Genomic DNA, 23,697 nt, shown 5'->3' on the forward strand with positions numbered 1-23,697 from the left:
CGGTAGAGCCAGCCTGGCCCTTCTGCTCTGGCTGCTGGCTGGGGAGAGACTGAGAGCCCACCAGAGGTAATCCGTCAGGGCCAAACCATTTCAAAGGCTGGGGGAGGCTGGAGAGGACAGGGCCGGAGGTGGGGGTCGGGTGGAGGGATGGAGAAGGCATGTGGAACCCTCCAGAGACCATGCATTTCCAGAGCGGGCACACACTCAGCCCATGTGCCAAGTGCTCACCCACACAGCAATCAGTTTACAGTGAGAGAGGGAGGGAGTGGGAAAGGGAGGGAGAGAGAGATAATAATAATAATGATAGCATTTATTAAGTGCTTACAATGTGTACTGTTCTAAGCACTGGGAAGGTTACAAGGTGATCAGGTTGTCCCACGCGAGGGCTCACAATCTCAATCTCCATTTTACAGATGAGGTAATTGAGGCGCAGAGAAATTAAGTGACTTGCCCAAAGTCACATAGCTGACAATTGGTGGAGCTGGGATTTAAACCCATGACTTCTGACTCCAAAGCCCATGCTCTTTCCACTGAGCCATGCTGCTTCTCAGCAGCTTGAGCAGGAAGGAGGGAGCAGGGGGCAGGATCAATAGGGCAACACGATGGCTCCTAATTCTCATCTAGGCCTATCCCTCGCCACTGTGCCCATGTTTCCTGATGCCTGCAGAGGCTGCCAATCACAAGACCCTGATGTAGAGTCCTGACTTATCCATCCGCCCCCTCCAACCTTTCACCTGCCTCCACCAGGGCCTGCCAAGGCTCCTTCATTCCCCGCTATCTTATGGTGAGGCAAGTGGGAGCTGGGAGTTCTGACGGTCTTGGGGACGTCTGCCTTGCCCGCAGCCTGATTTCATTTTGCCTTGGCCGGCCAGCAACTATGAACAATGGGATGGCCAGCATTGTTTACTTTTAATAACAATTCTTCTCAATCAGTCAATCAGTGGGAAGCTCTTCTTGGCTGCAAGCTTATTGTGGACAGGGAATGTGTCACCAATTCTGCTATATTGTTCTCTCCCAAGCACTTTGTACAGGACTCTGCACACAGTAAGTGCTCAATAAATACCATTGATTGATTGATTGCTGAGCACTGTACTAAATTCTTGGGAAAATGCATGCAATACAAGAGTTGATGGACATGTTCCCTGCCCATAAAGAGCTTACTAAATTCAGAGCTCTCTGGGCATAACATAGTGTCCCCCTTGCTGGGAACTGGCAGGGGTGAGGCAGACTTACTGGTCAGCTGAGGGACTTGGGGCATGCACGGGGGTCAAGGAAATGGGTGCGTAAAGAAAGCTGTTGGAGAAAATGAGGCCAAAATGACATGAATCCAACTAGAGGGTGGTAGTCCTCACTGCCATTTCATCTGTAAAATGGGGATTCGGTACCTGTTCTCCCTCCCACTGTGAGCCCCAACCTGATTATCTTGTATCTTTCCCTGTGTTTAGTACAGTGTTTGGAACATAGTAAGTGCTTAGCAAACATTATTATTATCATTATATTAATAACTATCATCATCATCATCATCATTGTTGTATTTGTTAGCACTTAAATCTATTCCCCACCTGCTCATTCTAAGCTTGCTAAAAAGAATAATAATTGTGGCATTTGTTAACTATTTACCAAGCACTGTACTAAGTACTGGGTAGATATAAGATAGTCAGGTTCCACAGTCTAAGTAGGAGGGAGAACAGTATTGAATCCCTATTTTACGGATGAGGGAACTGAGGCACAGAGTTGTCATGAGTTGCCCAAAGTCACACAGCAGGTAAACGGAAGAGCCGGAATTAGAAACCAGGTCCCCTTGACTCCCAAATCGGAGCTCTTTCCCCTAGGCCCTGCTGCTTCATTGTGGTGTTAAACAAATACTCTCTGTTGCCTCCTGGGTTGGTAGAGAAAACGTTTCTCGCATAGGGCTCTGTGACCATCTTGTGCCCTGGGGTGTAGCCTCTTTGTGTGGGTGGTGGTGTGTGTGGTGGGGGATCCTCCAGAGGTTGGCTTAGGACAGGACCATCAGGGTTGTCCCTCACCAAGCAGGATTCCCTGAGATTGGAAAGCCAGCTGAGCTGGCCCACAAGGGGATGGAGGAAAGGAGAGACCAGTTTGGTGACATCTGGGTTTGCATTGTGCATAGGGGGGATGTGGCATTTGATGAGACTTTCAAGCAGTTACTAGTATTCACTGAGCACCTGTTCTGTTCAGAGCATTGTCCCCAGGGCTGATAAAATGGAGAAGAGGGTACTGAAAATCTGTAGCCCCTACTAGATTGTGACCTCCTTAAGGGCAGAGCTCATGTCTTCTAACTCTTTTGGACTCCCCTAAGTGCTTAGTCAAGTTGTCAAATTGTCAATTCTATGGTAGTTCGTGACAATGTACGGATATGAAAACTAAACAGTGAAAAAATAGGGTAGAACATCGATTCTTTTCAAAAGTGGTGTTGGAGAAGGCTTTTGTGAATACCATGGACCTCCAGAAAAACAAACAAATGGATTTGGGAGCCAATGTGACTTTGGAAGGTCAAATGACTCGATTTAGATTAGCATATTTTGGACACATCATCAGGAGGACTAATTCCTTGGAGAAGACATTAATGCTAGGATTGGAAGGTCAAATGATTCAACTTAGATTAGCATATTTTGGACACGTCATTAGGAGGACTAATTCCCTGGAGAAGACATTAATGCTAGGAAAAGTCCTGGGGAAACGTGGAAGAGGCAACCAGCAGCTAGATGGATAGAAACCATAACAACGATAATGAAAGAACCATTAGCAAGGTTACGGATTATGGCAGAAGACAGGACGTTCTGGAGAAAATATATCCATAGAATCACTATGAATTGGAAATGACTTGATGACATTTGATAGTAATCATAAAAACTGCTTAGTCCAAGGCTCTTCACTCAGTAAGCATTCAATAAATACTCTTGATTGATAGATTCACTATAGCAGAAACTCGTGAGATAAAATGAAAATAAAAGGCATGGTCCCTGTCCTCGAAGACTTTACAGTCTAATGACGGAGACAGGCAGACATTAATCAATAAATTTAAAGTATGGGCCACTTACTAAGGACATAAGTCCATGCTATGATATTGAGAGAGTAAATGAAGATAAAAGATCTGCCCTCAAGGAGCTTACAATCTAATAGGGAGTCAGATGGATACAAAAGGTGAGAGGCAGTAGAGGAAAGAGTGAGGGATTATGGGTAGATTTGCTTGGGAGGAGCAAAAACCAGGAGCTGGGATGAAAAGGGTGAAAAGAGCAGATATATAAGAAAGGCTTGAAGCCGGTGATTAGGAGTTTTCACTTGATAAGGAGGGAAATTGAGAAGCATCAAGGCCTAATCAATAGAGCACAGGCCTGGGAGTCAGAAGGACCTGGGTTCTAACCCTGACTCTGCAACTTGTCTGCTGTGTGACCTAGAGAAAATCACTCAACTTCTCTGTGCCCACTTACCTCATCTGTAAAATGGGGATTAAGACTTGAGCCCCAAGTGGGACAGACTGTGTCTCACCTGATTATCTCATATCTGACCCAGTGTTTAGTAGAGTCCTGGCACATAGTGAGTGCTTGACAAATAATATTTTTTTTAAAAAAATGGGTAGCTAGTGGAAGTTTTTGAGGAGCAGAGAAACTTGTGTGAGAAGCAGCATGACTTTGTGGAATGAGCACAGGCCTGGGAGTCAAAGGACCTGGTTTCAAATCCTGGCTCTGCCAATTGCTTGCTGGGTGACCATGGGCAAGTCACTTTAGTTTGCTGTGCCTCAGTTTCCTCAACTGTAAAGTGGGGATTAAATACCTGTTCTCCCTTCTACTTAGACTGAGAGCCCCATGCCAAACAGGGACTGTGTCCCAACCTAATTAATTTGCACCTAACCCAGTGCTTAGAACAGTGTTTGACACAAAGGAAGTACTTCACAAGTAACATTAAAAGAAAGATGATGTTTTTAAAATGAGGTTCAGGGACACAGAATACAGCCCACAGAGGGCAATGTTAGTTTAGGTGGGAGGTGATAAAAGCTTGGATCGGGGTAGTAGCCACAGTGTGGGTTTCAAGTTCTATTGGGGAGAAAGACCCTACAAGATTTAACCCCAGATTCACTATTTAATATGCAGATGAGGCAACTGAGGCACAGAAAAATGAAGTGACTTGTCCAAGATCACACAGCAGACAAGTGGTGGAGTCTGTATTAGAACCCAAGTCCTTCTGACTTTCAGAACAGTGCTCTAGCCACACGGCCATGCTGCTTCTCAAGTGGTTTTGCACTTGTTACCCCTTAGATAGACACAGAACGGCACAGGACTGCAAACAAATTCCAATAATGCAATATAGCAGCAGCCTGCCAGAAACCAACAGGGACAGGCTGCTCTCTGAATGGAGACTTTGAGGAAGGAAGGATACAACAACAGGTAGAATTGAAACCAGCATCAGATGTGGCAATTAGTGAGCATCGGAAGAGATTAACACCGACAGTTTAATTAGATGTGCTAAACTGTCAGAACTCAGATGAGCATTCAGAGCTTTTGGTCTGGATGGGTGGGTCAACCATGAGGATAATTAGGATTTTTTTTATTTGTACATAGCCTGCAAAGGTCTAAATTCATAATTTTTGCTCGATACACATTTACACTGTAATTTGAACATGGACGTGAATAGTGTTAATCTACTGTTTGGTTATCCCCTTTCAATACACAGTATTTATATTGTCTTGGGCCATTTTTTGGATTTGGGCTACACAATTATGACTTTTATGTGATTTCTTATGGGAAATTATACCTCATTTATCACTGTTCAGCCAAACAGTCTATTTTCAGGGAACCCAATAAGAGAACTAACTGGGGAGACCCTGGTCTAAATATCACTCCTGTACACATATAATAATAATGATAATAATAATAATAATGGTATTTATTAAGCTTTTAGAATGTGCCAGGCACTGTACTGACAGCTGGGGTGATATAAGCAAATCGAATTGGACACAGTCCCTGTCCCACACAGGGCTCACAGTCTAAATCCCCATTTGACATATGAGGTAACAGGCATAGGGAAGTGAAGTGAGTTGCCCAAGGTCACACAGTAGACAAGTGGCAGAGTTGGGATTAGAACCCAAGTCCTTTTGACTCCCAGCCCCATGCTCTATATGACTATTTACACATTATCTGCAAGCATCTGTATAATCTACAAGCCAGTCCAGGGCCCTTCTGGGCTGCGCAGACTCCCCGATCTGCCCCGAGGCCTCATCCTGGCCTGACCCAGAGCCCCCGCTGTCCCTGCAGGCAGAGTCTCCCCCAGCACCCGACAATCCCCTAGTCTCCCCTCCACCTCCCCGCCCAGCCACTCTTAGTCAGTGGAGGGCAGGGCCGAGGGGCCAAGTGCCTGAGGGAGCAGAGGTGGTGAGGGGATGGGGCAGAGGGAGTTCCCCACACCTCAAGAAACTCCAGTGGTTCTCTCTGGTTCTGAGAAGCAGAATGGCATAGTGGATAGAGCATGGGCCTGGGAGTCAGAAGGTCATGGGTTCTAATTCCGGCTCCACCATTTATCTTCTGTGTGACCTTGGGCAAGTTACTTCACTTCTCTGTGCCTATTACCTCATCTGTAAAATGGGGATTGAGACTGTGAGCCCCACATGGGACAGGGACTGTGTCCAACTTGATTTGTTTGTACCCACTCCAGTGCTTAGTACAGTGCCTGGCACATAGTAAGCACTTAACATGCCATCATTCTTGTTATTATCCACTACCGCATCAAACAGAAACTCCTCACTATTGGCTTTGAAGCACTCGACCGCCTTGCCCTCTCCTACCTCACTTTGCTGCTTTCCCACTACAACCCAACACACACACTTCACTCCTCTAACACCAACCTTCTCACTCTATCTCCATCTCTCCTATCTTGCCGCTGATCCCGGTCCACATCCTGTCTCTGGCCTGGAACACCCTCCCTTCTCAAATCTGGCAGAAAATTCCTCTCCCCCATTTCAACGCCTTCTTGAGGGCACATCTCCTCCAAGAGGCCTTCCCTGAATAAGCCCTCCTTTCATCTTCTCCCACTCCCTTCTGTGTCACCCTGACCTGCTCCCTTTGTTCAACCCCCTCCCCAGCTCCACTGCACTTATGTACATATCTGTCATTTATTTATTAAAATTGATGTCTGTCTCCCCCCTCCCCACTCCAGGACTGTAAGCTCGTTATGGGCAGGGAATGTGTCTGCTTATTGTTCACCATCATCAATCGTATTTATTGAGCGCTTACTGTGTGCAGAGCACTGTACTAAGCGCTTGGGAAGTACAAGTTGGCAACATATAGAGACAGTCCCTACCCAACAGTGGGCTCACAGTCTAAAAGACTGTTGTAGTGTCCTCTCTCAAGTGTTTAGTAGAGAAGCAGCATGGCTCAGTGGAAAAAGCACAGGTTTTGGAGTCAGAGGTCATGGGTTCAAATCCCTACACTGCCAATTGTCAGCTGTGTGACTTTGGGCAAGTCACTTAACTTCTCTGTGCCTCAGTTACCTCATCTGTAAAATGGGGATTAAGACCGTGAGCCCCCTGTGGGACGACCCGATCACCTTGTAACCTCCCCAGCGCTTAGAACGGTGCTTTACACATAGCAAGCACTTAATAAATGCCATTATTATTATTACAGTGCTCTGCACATGGTAAGTGCTCAACAAACAGGGGGGAGGGAAGTGAGGAAGGAAAGGAAGGCAGGGAGGAAATGGAGGAAAGAAGAGAGGAAGGGGAGGAAGGAGGAGAGGAAAGGGAGGAAGGCAGGGAGGAAAGAGGAAAGGGAGGAAGGAAGGGAGGAAAGGAGGGAAAACAGAGAGGAAAGGGAGGAAGGTAGGGAGGAAAGAAGGGAGAAAAAACTGGAAGGAAGGGAGAAAATGGAGGAAAAAGGAGAAAAAAGGGAGGAAAGAAGGGAGGGATGGGAGGAAAGGAAGGGTGAAAAGGGAGGAAAGGAAGGAAGAAAGGGAGGAAAATGAGGGAGGAAGGAAGGGGAAAGGGAGGAAAAAAGGAAAGGGAGGAAAGAAGAAGGACGGGAGGGAAGGAGGGAAGAAAGGAAGGGAGGGAGGGAAGAAGGGAAGGGAGGGAGGGAGGGAGGAAGGGGTGGTCCGTTCCGGGGCGTTGAGGGCGGTGAAGGGGGGCTGAGGCGTCGGGGCCTAGCCGGCGGTGACGTCATCATCGGGCGCCGCGGCGGCGCTCGGGAGGGCGGGGGTCGGGCGCCCCTCCTCCGGTTTTCGGCGTGTCGGAGCCCGTGAGTGCGAGGGGGGAGGGGGAGGGGGAGGGGGAGGGGGGGGACCCGGGGCGGCGCCCCAGCCACGCCGGTCGGACTCCCCTCCCCGCAGCCTGCTCCGGACGCCCAGCCCGGCCGGTGACCCCCCTGCCCCTGCCCTCCACCGGCCAAGACGAAGGCCCCCCCCACCCCGCCCCCCTTTCCCTCCCCTCCATCCCCCACCTCGGCCGGTGCACCCATTTCCCTCCCCTCCGTCGGCCGGGATTGGAGGCCCCCTACCCCCCATCCCGGGCAGGGTCCCCCTTTCCCTTTTTCCCTTTCCCTTTCCTCCATCGGCCAGGACGGAGGCCCCCTAGCCTCGGCCGTGTCCCCCTCACTGTGCTTCACCGAGGAGGCGCTCGGTTCTAACTATGGTGGGAAAGAACAGCAGCTCAGCTAGCAGGGAGGACTCCGGCCGTCCGTCCGGCCGTCCGTCCCTCCGTCCCTCCCTCCCTCCCTCTGCCTGTCCGGACCTCACCCTGCTGCGGCACCCGGGGCGGGGAGCAGGGGGCTGCCCCTTTTGGGGGTCGGTGCACCTCTGTGGGTGTGGGGCGGAGTACTTCTGGCCAGCCGGCTCTGGGATTCATTCATTCATTCAATCGTATTTAATGAGCGCCTACTGTGTGCAGAGCACTCTACCAAGCGCTTGGGAAGTACAAGTTGGCAACATATAGAGACGGGCCCTACCCGACAACGGGCTCACAGTCCAGCGGTAACAGGTGCCCGGCTGCTGGAGTGGACCGCTTGACAGAGTTTCTCTTCTCTCTCCCCCGTCTGCCCCTCCTCCTCCTCCTCCTCCTCTCTTCCCTTCTGTGCTGGCCAACCCCGCCAGCCCGGAACCGGCCCCGCCGGGCAGCGGCCATGGTGCTGAAAGCCCAAGCCCAAGCCCAGGCCCAGCCCCGGGCCGAGGAGACGCCCGTGAAAGTTGCCCTGCGGGTCCGGCCCCTGCTGCCCAAGGAGCGGCTACACGGGCACCAGAGATGTCTGCGGGTGGAAACGGAGCCCCGCCGGGTCACCCTGGGTCGGGACCGATGCTTCCGCTTCGACGAGGTGTTCGCCGAGGCCGCGGACCAGGAGGCGGTGTACGAGGCCTGTGTGCAGCCCCTGCTGGAAGCTTTCTTTGAGGGCTTCAATGCCACCGTGTTTGCCTATGGCCAGACCGGTTCGGGCAAGACTTACACCATCGGAGAGGCCAGTGTTGGTGAGTGTCGGGCCTCCGGATGCCCCCGTCCCTCCCCTGCGGGTCGCCGGTGCAGCGCTGGTACTACTGGCCTGCCCAACGTGGATTCTGGCTCCCCTCACAATACCAGCTTTTCATTCATATATTCATTCATTCAGTCGAATTAAGTGCTTACTGTGCGCAGAGCACCGTACTAAGTGCCCGGGAAAGTACAATACAGCAATAAACAGTGATAATCCCTGTCCACAACAAATTCACAGTCTAACTTGTAACCCTCACCCACTCCCCAGTCTGACACCGAGTCCCGGGGCCCTGAGGGCCACAAGGCAGAGCCAAGCGGATAGGGCGGGCCCTGAACCAGTGCCCCCAGGGGCTGCTTATTGAGGGTGAGGACTATAGCCCTGGTTATTCCGCTTCCCGCGGGAAGACGGTGGGAGGGGGTTGGAATGCGGGAGGGCGTGCATTCATTCATTCCGTCAGTCAGTCGTATTTATTGAGCGCTTGCTGTGTGGGGAGCACTGTTCTAAGTGCATGGGGAACGACTGTAGCCCGACCTCCCAGGGGCCTGTGAGGAAGAAGAGCAGTAGTGGTGGTAGTAGTGGTAATCTTTATCAAGTGCTTACTGCGTGTGACTGAGCACTGGGAAAGAAAGACGTGGTGGAGGTGTTCCCTGACCCCCTGGCAGCTCACGGACCGAGAATGAGGCAGAGTACAGAAAGGCAAGCAAACAAAGACAACGATAAACACAAAAAGAGTGGCAGGATTTCACTCCTCACAGGCCCAGAAGTCCTGGCGGTGGCCTTCTCAATGTTCCGAAAGTTGAACAGGCCTCCTGCCACCTCCGGCCACCTCCGGCCGAGTCCTTCCCTGGGCCGGAACGGGCTGACGGGGGATTGGGCTCCTGGCTGGGGTTCCTCATTTCCCAGCCCACTCTCCTGGAGAAGGGAGAGCTGCGGGTCTCGGGCCCCTGGGTAGACCGCTCCCGGGGTGCCCTCATTCATGGTGTGCCCTGCCCCGCCCCAGCCTCCCTCCACGAGGACGAGCAAGGCATCATCCCACGCGCCATGGCGGAGGCCTTCAAGGTCATGGACGAGAATGGCCTGCTGGACTTCACGGTGCGGGTGTCTTACCTGGAGGTGTACAAGGAGGAGTTCCAGGATCTCCTGGAGGTGGGGACAGCCAGCAAGGACATCCAGCTGCGGGAGGATGACAAGGGCAGCCTCGGTGAGGATCCCTCCCCCTCCCCTCTTGTCGTGGGGGGGCGGGGGGAGCCTGGAGCAACCACCCCTCCTCCCCGCCCTCCCCTCCCCAAGGCTGGATCTCCTGACCCTACCCCCTACCAGCCCTGATCAAGACTGCAGCAGCGTGGCCTAGTGGAAAGAGCCCGGGCCTGGGAGTCAGAGGACCTGAGTTCTAATCCCGGCTTCACCACTTGTCTGCTGTGTGACCTTGGGCAAGTCACGTCGCTTTTCTGTGCCTCAGTTTACCTCATCTGTAAGATGGAGATTAAGACTGTGAGTACCGTGTATCGACCCCAGTGCTTAGCAGAGGGCCTCGCACATAGTCAGCACTTAACAAATACCATTTCGAAAAGGAAAAGAAAGACGCCACTTTTCAGAGCCAGCGGGATGGCTGGGACAGCGAGGGAATCACCTGGGGAGCCCCCGGGAATGTTGGTTGGGGGTTGGGGTTAGGGGCAGTGGGTTGTGGAGGGCGTCCGGTTCTCGTTGCAGTGCTGTGCGGGGTGAAGGAGGTGGCGGTGGAGGGCCTGGACGAGGTCCTGAGCCTGCTGGAGATGGGCAACGCGGCCCGGCACACAGGAGCCACCCAGGCCAACCGGCTTTCGAGCCGCTCCCACACGGTGTTCACCGTGGCCCTGGAGCAGCGGTGCGGGCCCAGCCGCCTCCCCCGCCTCGCCCCCTCGGGGCCCAGCGCCTGCCAGCTGCTGTCCTCCAAGTTCCGCTTCGTGGACCTGGCGGGCTCGGAGCGCGTGGTGAAGACAGGCAACACTGGGGAGCGGCTGAAGGAGAGCATCCAGATCAACAGCAGCCTGCTGGCTCTGGGCAACGTCATTAGTGCCTTAGGCGACCCCCGGCGCAAGGGCAGTCACATCCCCTATCGCGACTCCAAAATCACGAGGTCGGTGTCCTCCCCTCTCCTTTTGCCCTCCCTTTCCTGTTGTGCCAGGTGTGAAGGAAGACTGACACATGGGGAGCAGCGGCATGGCCTAGAGGAAAGAGCACGGGCTCTGGGAGTCGGAGGACCTGTGTTCTGATCCTGGGTCCGCCACCTGCCCGTGCTGCGTGAGCTTGAGCAAAACACTTCGCTTGTCACCATTTTACAGATGAGTTGACTAAGACTGTGAGCCCCATGTGGGACGTGGACTGTCCAACCTGATTACCTTCTATTTACCTCAGTGCTCAGTGAGGGGCCTGGCACATAATGAGCCCTTAACACATACCTTTAAAAAAAAATGGGGTACCCGGCCTGGGGTTGGGTAGGGATGGAAGGGTCTGGAGAACTCTGCCCCAGAGGGCCCAGTTGGCTCATGACCAGGGGGCACTGGGCTCTTCTCTGTCTGAGCTGGCCCTAATAAAAATTGTAATAATAATAATAGTAATAATATTAAATAATAATAAGAGTGGTATTTGTTACGCACTTACTATGTGTCAAGTACTTTTCCAAATGCTGGGGTAGATACAAGCTAATTGTGTCCCCCGCTGAATCTCACAGTCTAAGTAGGAGGGAGAATGATATTTACTTCCCTGGGCCTCAGTTCCCTCATTTGTAAAATGAGGATTCAAGTGACAAGGTCCCACAACAGACAAGTAGCAGAGTGGGATTAGAACCCAGGTCCTTTTGACTCCCAGGCCCGGGTTCTATCCAGTAGGCCAAGCTGCTTCTGGCCTTGCCCTGTATGCATGCCTTCCCTCTGTAGCAGTAATTAATCAGTGGTATTTGAGTGCTTACTATATGCAGAGCCCTGAACTAAGCTCTTGGGAGAGTACAGAGTTGGTAGACCCGTTCCCTGCCCTCAAGAAGCTTACAACGTGGTGGGATTGTACTGAAGCACGTAGCTACAGAACCTTGTACTCGGTTGCTTGCCCTAAGTGCCGAACAGGTGGAGTGGGCACCTATCTGTAATGGACTTTCTGTTTCTTCTGCTAGACTTTAAGCTCCCTGGGGGCAGGGATAGTGCCTGCTAACCCAGGTTAGTGCTCCATGTACAGTATTGTCGTTGAAATCTGATGGTTGCTCAGTATGGCGTTCGAGCAGCGTTGCCTAGTGAATAGACCACGGGCCTGAAATTCGGAGAACTTGGGTTCTGATCCTGGTTCCGACACTTACCCGCTGGGTGACCTTGAGCAAATCATTTCACTTCTCTGGGCCTCAGTTTCCTCAGCTGTAAAACAGGGATTCAGTCCTTGTTCCCCCTGCTACGTAGAGTTGTAAATCCCTTGTTGGGCAGGGACTGTGTCCACACTGATTAGCTTGTATCTGCCCTAGGGCTTAGAACAGTGCTTGGCATATAGGAAGCACTTAATAAATGCCATGATTACCATAAGCGTCGTGCCCAGTATGATGCCCGGTGACCAGTAGACACTTAGTAGAGAGCCCTGTGGCCAGAAGGCGCTCAGCCGGTCTCGTCGATCTGCTCCCGATAGGATCCTGAAGGACTCCCTGGGTGGGAACGCCAAGACAGTGATGATCGCCTGCGTCAGCCCCTCCTCCTCCGACTTCGACGAGACGCTCAACACCCTCAACTATGCCAGCCGCGCCCAGAATATCCGCAACCGGGCCACGGTCAACAGCAGGCGCATCCCTGAGCCGGGGGAGGAGCCACAGCTGCCGACCCGCACCCTCCAGCGGGCCCCGGACCGGCGGCACCGCTCCGAGACCCGCATCATCCACCGGCCTGAGCCCGCTGGGCCCCCCGACCCCCGCCACAGTCGCCGCCGTGGCCCCCCCGACCCCAGCGCCCGCCGAGCGCTGGCCGAGTGCGCCCGCTACCGGGCCTGCACGGATGCCGCATATCGCCTGCTGCTGGAGCTGCAGGGCGAGGCCCGGCTGGCGGGGGAGCCCGCCCGCAGGGTACGGGAGTGGCTGGGCGCTGTGGAGGACCAGCGGAGTCCCCTGAGCTCGGCCTCGCGGCCCGACAGCGGCATTGACAGCACCTCTGCCGCCGACGAGCTGGGACCTCGGGAGCCCGGCCTCAAGCATGCTTCCGGAGCCCAGGTCCGGCTAGCGGGCGGGCGGGGTGAGGGCCGTGGAAGATGACAGGGAGCCCAGGCCCGTTCTGTGGAGGGGGCGGAGAGGTGGCCGTTCAGCCCAGGCGCGGCTGGTGGGCAGGGTAGACGGGCGCCGCGGGAGACGACAGGGTACCCCAATCAGTTCTGCACATGGGGAGGAGGGGTGGCCGGTCAGCCCAGGTCTGGTGGGTGGGTGGGCAGGGGATCGCGGGAGATGACATGGAGCCCCAGCCCATTTTGATGAGGAGGCGTGGGGGTGGTTGGTCAGCCCAGGTCCGGCGGGTGGGCGGAGCGGAGGCCGCGGGAGACAACAGGGAGCCCCGGCCCATTCTGCGGAGGGGTGGGCGGCCAGCCTGGGTCCGGCTGGTGGTGGGGCGGGGGCCTCAGGAGATGACGGGGAACCCCGGACTGTTCTGCACAGGGGGTTGAGGTGGCCGGTCAGGCCCTGGTGAGGCTCTGCAGGGGTCACAGAGGCCTGGAGTCGGGAGGAGGCAGCGGATTGGGAGTGGGTTGGGGAGGAATGTAATTGGGAGGGCAGAACCAGCTGGAGGGTGACCCTAGAAGGGAGAGGGAGGCAAAGTGGGGTAAGGAGATGCCCGGCCACCTTGACTGGGCCGGAGAGGCAGGGCCGGTCCAGCCAGGGCAGAAACAAAGTACCTTCTCTTCCCAGGGCCCTGAAGGTGAGGAGGACCAACAGCTGTTGAGCCTGCAGAGCCAAGTGGCCCGCCTGGAGGAGGAGAACAGGGACTTCCTGGCTGCCTTGGAGGATGCCATGGAGCAGTACAAGCGGCAGGTATAGCGCACTCTGCTGCCCCAGGCTCTTCACCGCGGTTCCCCCTCCCCCTACACACACCCCTTCCCTGGAGAGCAGCGGCCAATCCTCGTTGACCCCTTTGGGACCCTGGAGAAAGATCTTTATTCTGGGAGAAGCCGGACTGCGCCCCTTGGGGTGCCAGCGGCAGGCAAGCTGGGGTAGTCTGAGAGTACTTGCATGTGGGTGAGTGCCCAGATGTGCCAAAAGTGGCTATGTAGGGCCCTGGCCATTTCATACGTGCCTGTGTCTGTGTGCCCGCAGAGCGACCAGCTGCGGGGACAGCAGGATGAGATCACGGAACTGCGGCTGCGGCTGGAGCTGGCGAGGCCGGCCTGGGGCTCCGGGGAGCTCCTGCAGGGGCTGTCCCTGGGGGAGTCTGCCCCCCGGCCCCACACCGCCCCCCTGGAGGCCACTCGCTCCCACACCCTGGGCCTGGCCCCTTCCACCTGCCTCCTGCCACCTGCGGGGGAGGAAGGAGACCAGGCCCCTCCAGAGCAGGTGAGCCAGGGGGCAGCAGGATGGGGCTGTCCGAACCCTAGCGTTTGGGAAGAGTCTCTTAAGAGAAGCAGAGTGGCTAAGAGAAGCAGCATGGCTCAGTGGAAAGAGCATGGGCTTTGGAGTCAGAGGTCATGGGTTCAAATCCCAGCTTTGCCAATTGTCAGCTGTGTGACTTTGGGCAAGTCACTTAACTTCTCTGTGCCGCAGTTCTCTCATCTGTAAAATGGGGATTAAGACTGTGAGCCCCCCGTGGGACAACCTGATCACCTTGTAACCTCCTCAGCACTTAGAACAGTGCTTTGCACACAGTAAGCACTTAATAAATGCTATCATTATTATTATTATTATTATTACTATCTGGGCACCTGGATTTCATCTTCAGCACTGGAATTAGACCCCTGTTGCTGAGGCCTTGGAGCTGGGGTATACAAGCCCTGGCCTCAGCCTTCCTAGCTGTGAATTGGGCGGGTCCTTGGGGAGGGGCCCAGTGGATAAGGGATTCACATCTGCCTGCCCCTTGTCCTGGATTCCAGCTCATGGGCTCAGGGCCTGGGCTGAGCGGGGAGCGCGGGGTGGTCCCGGGCGCAGCTGAGGCCCAGTTGTCCTGTGCGGACAGGGCCAAGGGGACGACGGAGTTGCGGGATCCAGTTGGCCGGAAGGTGTCGAGCTGGAGGATGGCTCCTCCTTGGAGGAGGAGGAGGAAGAAGAAGGAGAGCAGGAAGAGCCCAAACGGTCCTTATACCTGCGCAGGTGAGACTGTCCTGCTGGAACATCGGCAGGGAAAATGGGGTCTCCGGGTCAGGAGGAGTGGGGAGAAGAGGATGGACTCCTGGCTTGTGGGCACTCCAGCTCTCCCGGTTGGGAAGCGTGAACTCCTCAGAGCCTCCGCCCCTTTTCCCTGTCCCCCTTCCCCATTCCCTCTCCCCCGCCCCCAGTTCTCCCTATCCCCTGTTCTCTCTCCCCTTTTCCTTGGCTTTCTCCCCTTCCCCCTCCACCTGCTCCACTCCCACTTGCATTAGCTTCCTGGGCCAGAAGGGTCCATTCTGTTCAGAGAATTTGCACCTGCTCTGGCCCCACCACGTCCCTCCTTGTCCTTCCCCCCCCACCCCCCCACATCAGGACTGGACCAAAAGTATTTCTGACCTTTCCCTCCAGGAACGGGATCTGGAGCAAAAAGGAGCCAGTTGGCCGGGCAAATGGGGAGCTGGTTGGAGGCACTGAGAGCCAGGACCTGAGCCCTGGGGAGCCCCAGCATGACAGTCAGCAGCCGAGAGGTAGGTGGGGAGCAGTGAGCGCCAGGGAGCCTCCTGGAGGGGCCGTCTTTGGGGCCCTCTCCCTTCACATCTGCCAGGAGCCACGCAGTTGAGCTATGCTGCAGCCTTCTCCCTCTGTTCTCTTCCCTGCCCCATTAAATATCACTTCCCTCGGTCTCACCTGAGAGGGTACGAGACCCTCCAGCTGAAGTGGGTGGGGGCCCTGGGGTTGCTGTCCTTGTTGAGGACTGTTCAGATGCCCAGCCCCTGTTCGCCAGGGCACCCCCCACCAAAGCAGAAGGGCACAGAGATGGTAAAGTGTCCCACTGCTTTCTCCTTGTGACCTCGCCCTCTTCTCCCAGCTGCCCCACAACCCCCCATCCCATCCTGCCAATGAGGTTTTGCCCCCGGCACAAAGCCGAGGTCCCTTCCCTCCCTCCCGCCTCACGTCCCTCCGGGAGCAGCAGAGCGTCTCTGAACGGGGCTCACTGGGGGGGTGTTCCAGCCGCCGTGGGAGGGAGAAAGGAGGCAGAGGGCCCCGGCGCCAAGGCCGCGGAGTGGCGGCTGGCTCGGGCCCAGCAGAAGATCCGTGAACTGGCCATCAATATCCGGATGAAAGAAGAGCTCATTGGGGAACTGATCCGGACAGGTGAGGAGGCTGAGGGAGTCGGGGGCCCATTCCCTGTCCCCCATGGCCCCAGCCCATCCCCTGACCCACCGGGCTCGGGCCCGGTCCTGCTGCTTGCCGCCTAGGGCTCCACCCCAAAGTGGCTCAGAAGCTTCAATCCCTCCCTGCTCATTAGGGGAGAAGGAGAGAGGCGGCCGCAGGCTGGGGAAGGTGATTCTCGGCTGGGGGGGGCATACACTTGGGCGTGGCTGGGTGCCCCCTCCCCCCCCCCAGGACCCTGATGCCCCCTGCGCTTGGCGGGGTGTGGGGCAGGGAAGGCGGCCCAGGCAATGAACCGCCAGCACCGCCAGCGGATTGAGGAGCTGGAACGGGAGGCCCAGCAGGTGCGGCTGGAGCTGAGCGAGGGCCAGAAGCAGCTGCGGGAGCTGGAGGGCAGAGAGCCCCAGGACCCAGGGGAGCGGTCCCGCCTGCAGGAGTTCCGCCGCAAGGTCGCTGCCTGCCAGAGCCAAGTGCAGGTCGGGTTGCCATGGGGACACCGGAGGATCCCTTCCTCCCTCGGAGCCCTCCCAGGGTAGGATGGGCATTGACGAATCAAGCGAGGGTAGTTATTGAGCGCTTACTATGTGCAGAGCACTGTACTAAGTGCTTGGGAGAGTACAGTCCAATAGAATTAGCAGACGTGTGCCCTGCCCCCAATGAGATTACATCACCGAGGCGTCGGGGCTCTGGAATTCGTCACGGTTGAGGGCATCTGTGGGGTCCCATGTCTCGGGGTGTGGGGAGGGGCCAGAGTTGAGAAAGTGTTCTTCCCCGGGATGAAGCATCCATCGGTGACCCTGGCCCAGCAGAGGAGCGAGAGGAGAAAGAGGAGGTGGGTGGGCTTGTCAGAGGGTGGTGCCGGTCTCATCCGGGACTCGCGCCTACCACCATGGGGCTCCGGGAAATGAACCAGAGAGAGAGGAGAAGCCCAGGTGAGAGAGGATCAGCTCCCCAATGAGTTCTTCTGTCATCTGGGTATTGATGGCCCACAGATGGTCTGCTGGCGGGGAGGACTCTTACTGTCTGCAAAGACACTGGCTCCTAAGGTCCCCCATGGCCCCTCTGTCCCCCGTCCTCCACCCTAAAGAGCAGGCCCAGACCTAGGGCCGCTCAGGGAACTGACAGGCATCCCCCTGCCCCAGGTGCTGCGGGAGAAGAAGCGGGCGACCGAGCGCCTCGTGTCCCTGTCGGCCCAGAGCGAGAAGCGGGTGTCGGAACTGGAGCGGAACGTGCAGCTCATGCGGCAGCAGCAGGGGCAGCTGCAGCGGCGCTTGCGGGAGGAGATGGATCAGAAGCGGCGGCTGGAGACAGAGATGCACAGGCGGCAGCAGCGTGTCAAGGTTGGGCTGGGGGCTGCAACTGGCAGGAGAGTGGCCTCTGGCTAGGCTTTGGGCTGAGGCCAGGGGTGAGGGCAGTACATCTAGCTGCATTGGATTCGGGGAGATCAGGGGCTGAGGGAATGACAGATCGAGAAACTTCTGGGGCCTGCCCTCCCCCAGTCCCTTGCTGGCCGCCCACCAGACCCTACCTTCCCTGCCAAACTGCACCTTGCCCAGCCCCGCACTTTGGGCCCTCCCCCCAGGAGCTGGAACTGAAGCATGAGCAGCAGCAGAAGATCCTGAAGATCAAGACAGAGGAGATTGCAGCGTTCCAGAGGAAGAGGCGGAGTGGCAGCAATGGCTCCGTGGTCAGCCTGGAGCAGCAGCAGGTACCCGCACTGGTCTGCCGCATCCGGGTTGGCCTAAAGTTTCCTTCTCTGGGTCCTGAGGGGAGAGTCGGGGGCACGGGGTCTCAGCCCCTTATCCTCGGGGGCACAGGAGTCTGGGCCGGAGTCTCGGGGTGGGTTTGAGGTGGCAGGGCCTTAACAGGCCCTGGGGGAGCAGAAGGGACCCATCTTGACTGCCCTCTCACCCAGGATGTTGGGTGCAGGGCCAAGGGACCCAGGGAAAGTTGGGACCTCAGCCCTCTCCCCGTCCTTCTCCACCGCTTCCCCCAGAAGATTGAGGAGCAGAAAAAGTGGCTGGACCAGGAGATGGAGAAGGTCCTGGGGCAGCGGCGGGCGCTCGAGGAGCTTGGGGAGGAGCTGAGCAAACGGGAGGCCATCCTGGCCAAGAAGGAGGCCCTGATGCAGGAGAAGACGGGGCTGGAGAGCAAGCGGCTCCGCTCCAGCCAGGTGAGCCTGGGGGCGCCTGATGGCCGAGGGGAGCTAGGGGGGTGGGTGGAGGCTGCGGGTCCTGGGGGACGGGACTCCAGTGGCCTGTACCCACCCCTGGCCGTCCGACCCCCAGGCCCTGACAGAGGATATCGTGCGTGTGTCAAGCCGGCTGGAGCACGTGGAGAAGGAGCTGTCGGAGAAGAGCGGGCAGCTCCGCCAGGGCAGCACCCACAGCCAGCAGCAAATCCGCCGGGAGATTGAGAACCTGCGCCAGGAGAAGGACCTGCTGCTCAAACAGAGGCTGGAAATTGACAGCAAACTAAGGCAGGGCAACCTGCTCACACCTGAGGTAGCCACCACCGCCCCTCCTGGCCCCTCACCTTGCACTGACCTTTTCCCTGACGGCCCAGCCCTCTTGCATCCTGGCCCCCTGCACCCAGAACAGCCAACCCAGGGTTCCCGTCTCCTGTATTCAGAACAGCTAACCCAGGCTTCCTGTCCCCCCAACAGCCAGAACAGCTAATGTGGGTTTCCTGACCTCCACACCAGAACAGCTAATCCAGGTTTCTCACCCCCTGCACTTGGAACAACTAATCCAGGCTTCCCATCCCCTGCACCCAGAACAGCTCATCTTGGTTTATTGCCACCCATATCTGGAACAGCTAACTCAGATTTCTCTCCCCCTGCACCAAGAACCGCTAACCCATGCTTCCCCAACTCAGGATTCCCCCCACCTGTCCCCAGAACAATTCATGGGTGGACAGTTCATTCGTATTTATTGAGCACTTACTGTGTGCAGAGCAGTGCATTAAGCACTTGGGAAAGTACAGTACAGCACTAGAGAGAGACAGTCCCTGCCCACAACAAGCTCACAGTCTAGAGAAGGGGAAACGGACATTAATAGAAGTAAACAGGCATCAAGACATCAATACAAGTAAATAGGTGTCAATATAAATAAAGTTACAGGTATATAAATAAGTGCTATGGGCGGGGAGCGGGGGAGGAGCAAAGGGAGTGAGGCGGGGATGCGGAAGGGAGTGGGAGATGAGGAAAAGTGGGACACAGAGTAGGAAGGCCTCTTAGGGCAGATGTGCCCTCAGCAGGGCTTTGAAGTGGAGGAGAGTGACTGACTGTTAGGCAGATTTGAAAAGAGAGGGCATTCCAGGCCAGAAGTAGGACGTGGTCCAGGAGTTGGTGGTGAGACGGGCAAGATCGAGGCACAGTGAGGTTAGCACCAGAGGAGGGAAGTGTGCAGGCTGGGTTGGAGGTGAGAAGGGAGGTGAGATAGGAGGGAGCAAGGTGATGGAGGGCTTTAAAATCAATAGTGAGGAATTTTTATGTGATACAGAGGTGGATAGCCAATCACTGGAGATTTTTGAGGAGGGGGATGATATGCCCTGAACGTTTATGGACTGGAGTGGGGAGAGGCAGGAGGTTGGGAGGTCAGAAAGGAAGCTAATGCGGTAATCTAGGTGGGATAGGATAAGTGATTGTATTAACTTGGTAGCAGTTTGGATAGAAAGGAAAGGGTGGATCTTGGCGTTGTGAAGTTGAGACTGACAGGATTTGGTGATGGATATGTGGGTTGAATGAGAGAGCGGAGTCAAGGATGACACCAAGGTTATGAGCTTGTGAGACTGGAAGGATGGTTGTGCAATCTACAGTGAGGGAAAGTTCGGGAGAGGACAGGGTTTGGGAGGGAAGATAAGGAGCTCTGTTTTGGACATGTTAAGTTTGAGGTAGCAGGAGGACATCCAATTAGAGATGTCCTTATGGCAAGAAGAGATGTGAGCCTGGAGAGAGGGAGAGAAATCAGGGGAGGAGATGTAGATTTGGGCATCATCCACGTAGAGAATGTAGTTGAAGCTGTGGGAGCGAATGAGTTATCTAAGGGAATAAATGAAGATGGAGAATAGAAGAGGATCGAGAACTAAAGCTTGAGGGGCCCCCACAGTTACGGGATGGGCAGGGGAGGAGGAGCTCACGAAGGAGAATGGGAATGAACTGCCAGAGAGATGAAGAGAAAAGGAGAGGACAGTCTCAGTGAAGCCAAGATTGGATAATTTATCCAGGAGGTGGGGATTGTCTACAGTGTCAAAGGCGGCTGAGAGACCGAGGAGGATTAGGATGGAGTAGGAGCTGTTGGATTTGGCAAGAAGGAGGTCATTGGGACATTTCAGAGGGCAGTTTCAGTGGAGTGAAGGAGATGGAAGCCAGATTGGAGGGGGGCCAGGAGAGAGTTGGAGGGGAAGAATTTGAGGCAGTGGATGTAGATGACTCCCTCAAGGAGTTTGGAGAGGAAAGGTAGGAGGGAGATGGGGCGATAACTGTAGAGAACTGTGGGGTCAAGGGAGGGTTTTTTTAGGATGGAGGAGATGGCATGTTTGAAGGCAGTGGGGACAAAGACATTGGAGAGTGAACAGTTGAAGATGGGTGTTAAGGAGGGAAGGGGTGAGAGTTTCTATAAGGTGCGAAGGAATGAGTTCCAATGCGCATGTGGAGGGGGTGGCATTTGAGAGGAGGCAGGAGATCCCTGGAGATAGTGCTGGGAAGGATGGGAAAGTTGAAGAGGGGGCTGGGAGGAAGGGGGATTGAGGAGGGAGAGGGCTGATTTTGGGGAACTCACACCTAATGGTGTTACTTCCCAGGCTTCCTGCCGCCCATCGCAGACCAGCTAACTCTGGCACCCTACTGTGACCAGCTACCTTCTGGCCTGGCTCATTGGTGAGGCCAGGCCAGCTCCCCCCGCCAGCCTCCTGGGGCCACCGATCCACAAGACTGATCCGTGGGCGTAGTTCCGGCCTTGTGTCCACTTGGGATGTGTCTTTCCCTCCCCGCCCGGACGCAGGAGGAGCGGACGCTGTTCCAGCTGGACGAGGCCATCGAAGCCCTGGACGCAGCCATCGAGTACAAGAACGAGTCCATCACATGCCGGCAGCGGGTGCTGCGGGCCTCGGCTACCCTCCTCTCCCAGTGTGAGATGAACCTCATGGCCAAGCTCAGCTACCTGTCCTCCTCTGAGACCCGCGCCCTGCTCTGCAAGTACTTCGACAAGGTGGGTGTGCGTCCCTGCGTGCCAGGACAGAGCTGGGAAGGGCATCACCTGCCGTCCCCTCACCACCTGGCGCTTGCCAGCCTCTCTCCTGACTCACCAGCCAACTTAAAGATGTTCCACTGCCCCAGGCCGTGTGTGTGTGTGTGTGTGTGTGTGTGTGTGTGTGTGTGTGTGTGTGTGTGTGTGTGTGTGTGTGTGTGTGTGTGTTTGGGAAGGGGGAATTGTGAGCCCCATATGGGGCGGGAACTGTGTCCAACCTATTTCACTTGGCTCTCCCCCAGTGCTTAGAACAGCAGTGTTCCCACGATTTGCTGGGGGCTGGGGTGTGAGGGCTGGTGGGCGCTGAGCAGGTGGTGGCGGGTGTGGTGGCCCCGGGGCAGGTGGTGACGCTGAGGGAGGAGCAGCACCGGCAGCACCTCGCCTGCTCGGAGCTGGAGCTGCAGCTGGAGGAGCATCAGCGGCTCACCTGCTGGCTGGAGGCAGCCGTCGAGCGGCAGCGGCTGGAGATGGACCGCCAGCTGACCCTGCAGCAGAAAGAGCACCAACAGAACATCCGGCTGCTGCTCCAGCAGAGCCGAGGTATGCTCCCTTCCTCCCAACCACCGTGGCCCCATCTGGCTCCCACAGCGGCCCCTCCGGGCGCTGGTTGGCCTCCTGGTGAGAGCTGGCCCTGCCCACTGGTGACCTGTCCTGCCCCCCCGCCCACCTCAACCTGCTACCCGTAATGCCCCTTTTTTTAAAGGTAGTAAGTGCTTACCATGAGCAGGACACTGTACTAAGCACGGGGTAGGTACAAGCTAATCAGATTGGACACTCCGTGGTCCACATGGGGCTCAGTCTTAAATCCCCATTTTAGAGATGAGGTAACTGAGACCCAGACAAGTTGTGACTTGCCCAAGGTCACATAGCAGACAAGTGGAAGAGCCAGGGTTAAAATCCAGGTCCTTCTGACTCTCAAGCCCCTGCTCTTTCCATTAGGCCATGCTCCTTCTCCCTTCTTCCTCCCTGAGTTCCTCTTAACTGCAGCTCCCACCACCCCCACTTCTCCCCCCAACCCCTGCTCCAGAGCACCTGGGTGAGGGACTGGCTGGCAGCAGGCGGCAGTACGAGGCCAGGATCCAGGCCCTGGAGCAGGACCTGAGCCGCTGCCTGTGGGCAAATCAAGAACTGACCCAGAAGCTGAACGGCATGGGCCCCGCAGGCCAGAGCAGAGGTGAGATCGGGCCAGGTGTTCACCCAAGACTTCCCCCCACTTCCCTCCCTAATCCCCTTCCCATTGCCTACCGCTTTCCCAGCCAGCCTGGAGTTGGGCCCTTGACAGCTCCCCTAGTAGTGACCTTTTCTCCAGCGGCTGAGGGGGTGGAGGTGACTGGTGCCTGGCCCCTGCCTGAGTCTGATGGTGTGGGTCTTGGGGACAGGTGGGGACCAGAGGGCTCTGTGCCCCGGAGACCACCAGCCCTCAGCGCCCCACATCGATGAGCCAGTGGTCTCTGAGGGTCCATTGCGGGACTTGGTGCGGGCCCCGCTGCCCCTGATGTGGAGACGCCCATCCCTGCCCAGCGACGAGCACGGGCCGTCGGAAGAGCCCAGACAGCACTTGGCAGGAGACGCCGTGTTCAGGAGGGGACTGCCGCCTGGCGAGGCCTCCCTGCCCCGCAACCGTGGCCCCCTGCCCAAAGTGAGATGGGAGGGACTGCGGCGGCCCAGCCTGGGAATGATTGATGTGCAGAAGAACCCGCTCTAGCCGCCCCCTCGGTCCGCAGTGAGCTTTGGAGAGGAAGCGGCCACCGGCCCAGGTTCTCACTGACTGCCCGGTGAAACGTGCCTCTTCCTTCCAACAAGACTGCTGGCCTGAGTCTCTCCCACAAGCACTGTGGCTCAACTTTCTAGCATTTTCCAAACACCTGAGAACTGAGCCCCAGTCTCGCCTCTTGGTCCGTGCTAGGGTCCCAGCCTCCCTCACATACACCCACACACGGCCTTTGCCCATTGGTTGACTTGTTGCTTCCAGGTGCAGGGGAGTCCCAGCCTTGGAGCTGCTGTAGACCTGTAAGCTCAGAGAGCATGGAAATGTAACTTTACTATAAAAATGGTAGAAAAACTTCATTAAAAATATCAATAGGTCTCCGTATGTGTCTGCGGGGGTTGGGGGGAGTAACAGAGCTGTGATTTGTATGGTGGGGGCAGTCAGTTACTAGTAATGATTCACACCCCAAACCGCTTTTTTGCAGGGATGTGGGCAGAAGGGTTTTTCCCGTTTCCCATCCCACCTCTCAAGAGTTTTGTGGTGACAACTGTGCTGTGGGGAGGGCCCACATAAATAGAACAGCTGCCTCCGAGCTGAGAAGCGGGACTGCTGCCACAGAGCAAATGTAACTTTTCCAGAGGTCCACTCCAGGGTGTGCAATAGCCCTCTTCCCAGAAACCCCTGAACGATACATTTTGAGGCCAGAGAAGAGTCCTGTTCTCACACTTAAGCCATTTAGCAGCTCCTGCTTGGCCTAAGAGCAAGGCTTATACTAGGCTACAGGCCTTAGATCGTGAGCCCCGTGAGAGACAG

The 23,697-nt window shown here is 56.1% G+C and overlaps 1 protein-coding gene across 3 annotated transcripts; it reads left to right on the forward strand.

Annotated features, from left to right (window-relative positions):
• Positions 1–7,930: 7,930 nt before the first annotated feature.
• KIF7 (kinesin family member 7) lies at positions 7,931–23,256 on the forward strand. Of its 3 annotated transcripts, none has more exons than XM_038746600.1 (18): positions 7,931–8,466; positions 9,469–9,669; positions 10,179–10,584; positions 12,111–12,681; positions 13,366–13,488; positions 13,771–14,007; positions 14,624–14,757; positions 15,163–15,281; positions 15,766–15,909; positions 16,201–16,403; positions 17,070–17,267; positions 17,510–17,635; positions 17,924–18,100; positions 18,216–18,431; positions 20,931–21,137; positions 21,518–21,716; positions 22,204–22,350; positions 22,556–23,256. In XM_038746600.1, the coding sequence occupies exons 1-18, from the start codon at positions 8,127–8,129 to the stop codon at positions 22,879–22,881; spliced, it is 4,074 nt and encodes a 1,357-aa protein (XP_038602528.1). In that variant the 5' UTR covers positions 7,931–8,126; the 3' UTR covers positions 22,882–23,256. The 3 variants fall into 3 exon arrangements, with proteins under 3 accessions (XP_038602528.1, XP_038602530.1, XP_038602531.1); XM_038746602.1 differs by having other exon boundaries at positions 17,927–18,100; XM_038746603.1 differs by having other exon boundaries at positions 16,201–16,376.
• The last annotated feature ends 441 nt before the right edge of the window (positions 23,257–23,697 follow it).

This window comes from Tachyglossus aculeatus, chromosome 5 (assembly GCF_015852505.1).
Source record: "Tachyglossus aculeatus isolate mTacAcu1 chromosome 5, mTacAcu1.pri, whole genome shotgun sequence".
In the NCBI taxonomy this organism is placed as follows: Eukaryota; Metazoa; Chordata; class Mammalia; order Monotremata; family Tachyglossidae; genus Tachyglossus; species Tachyglossus aculeatus.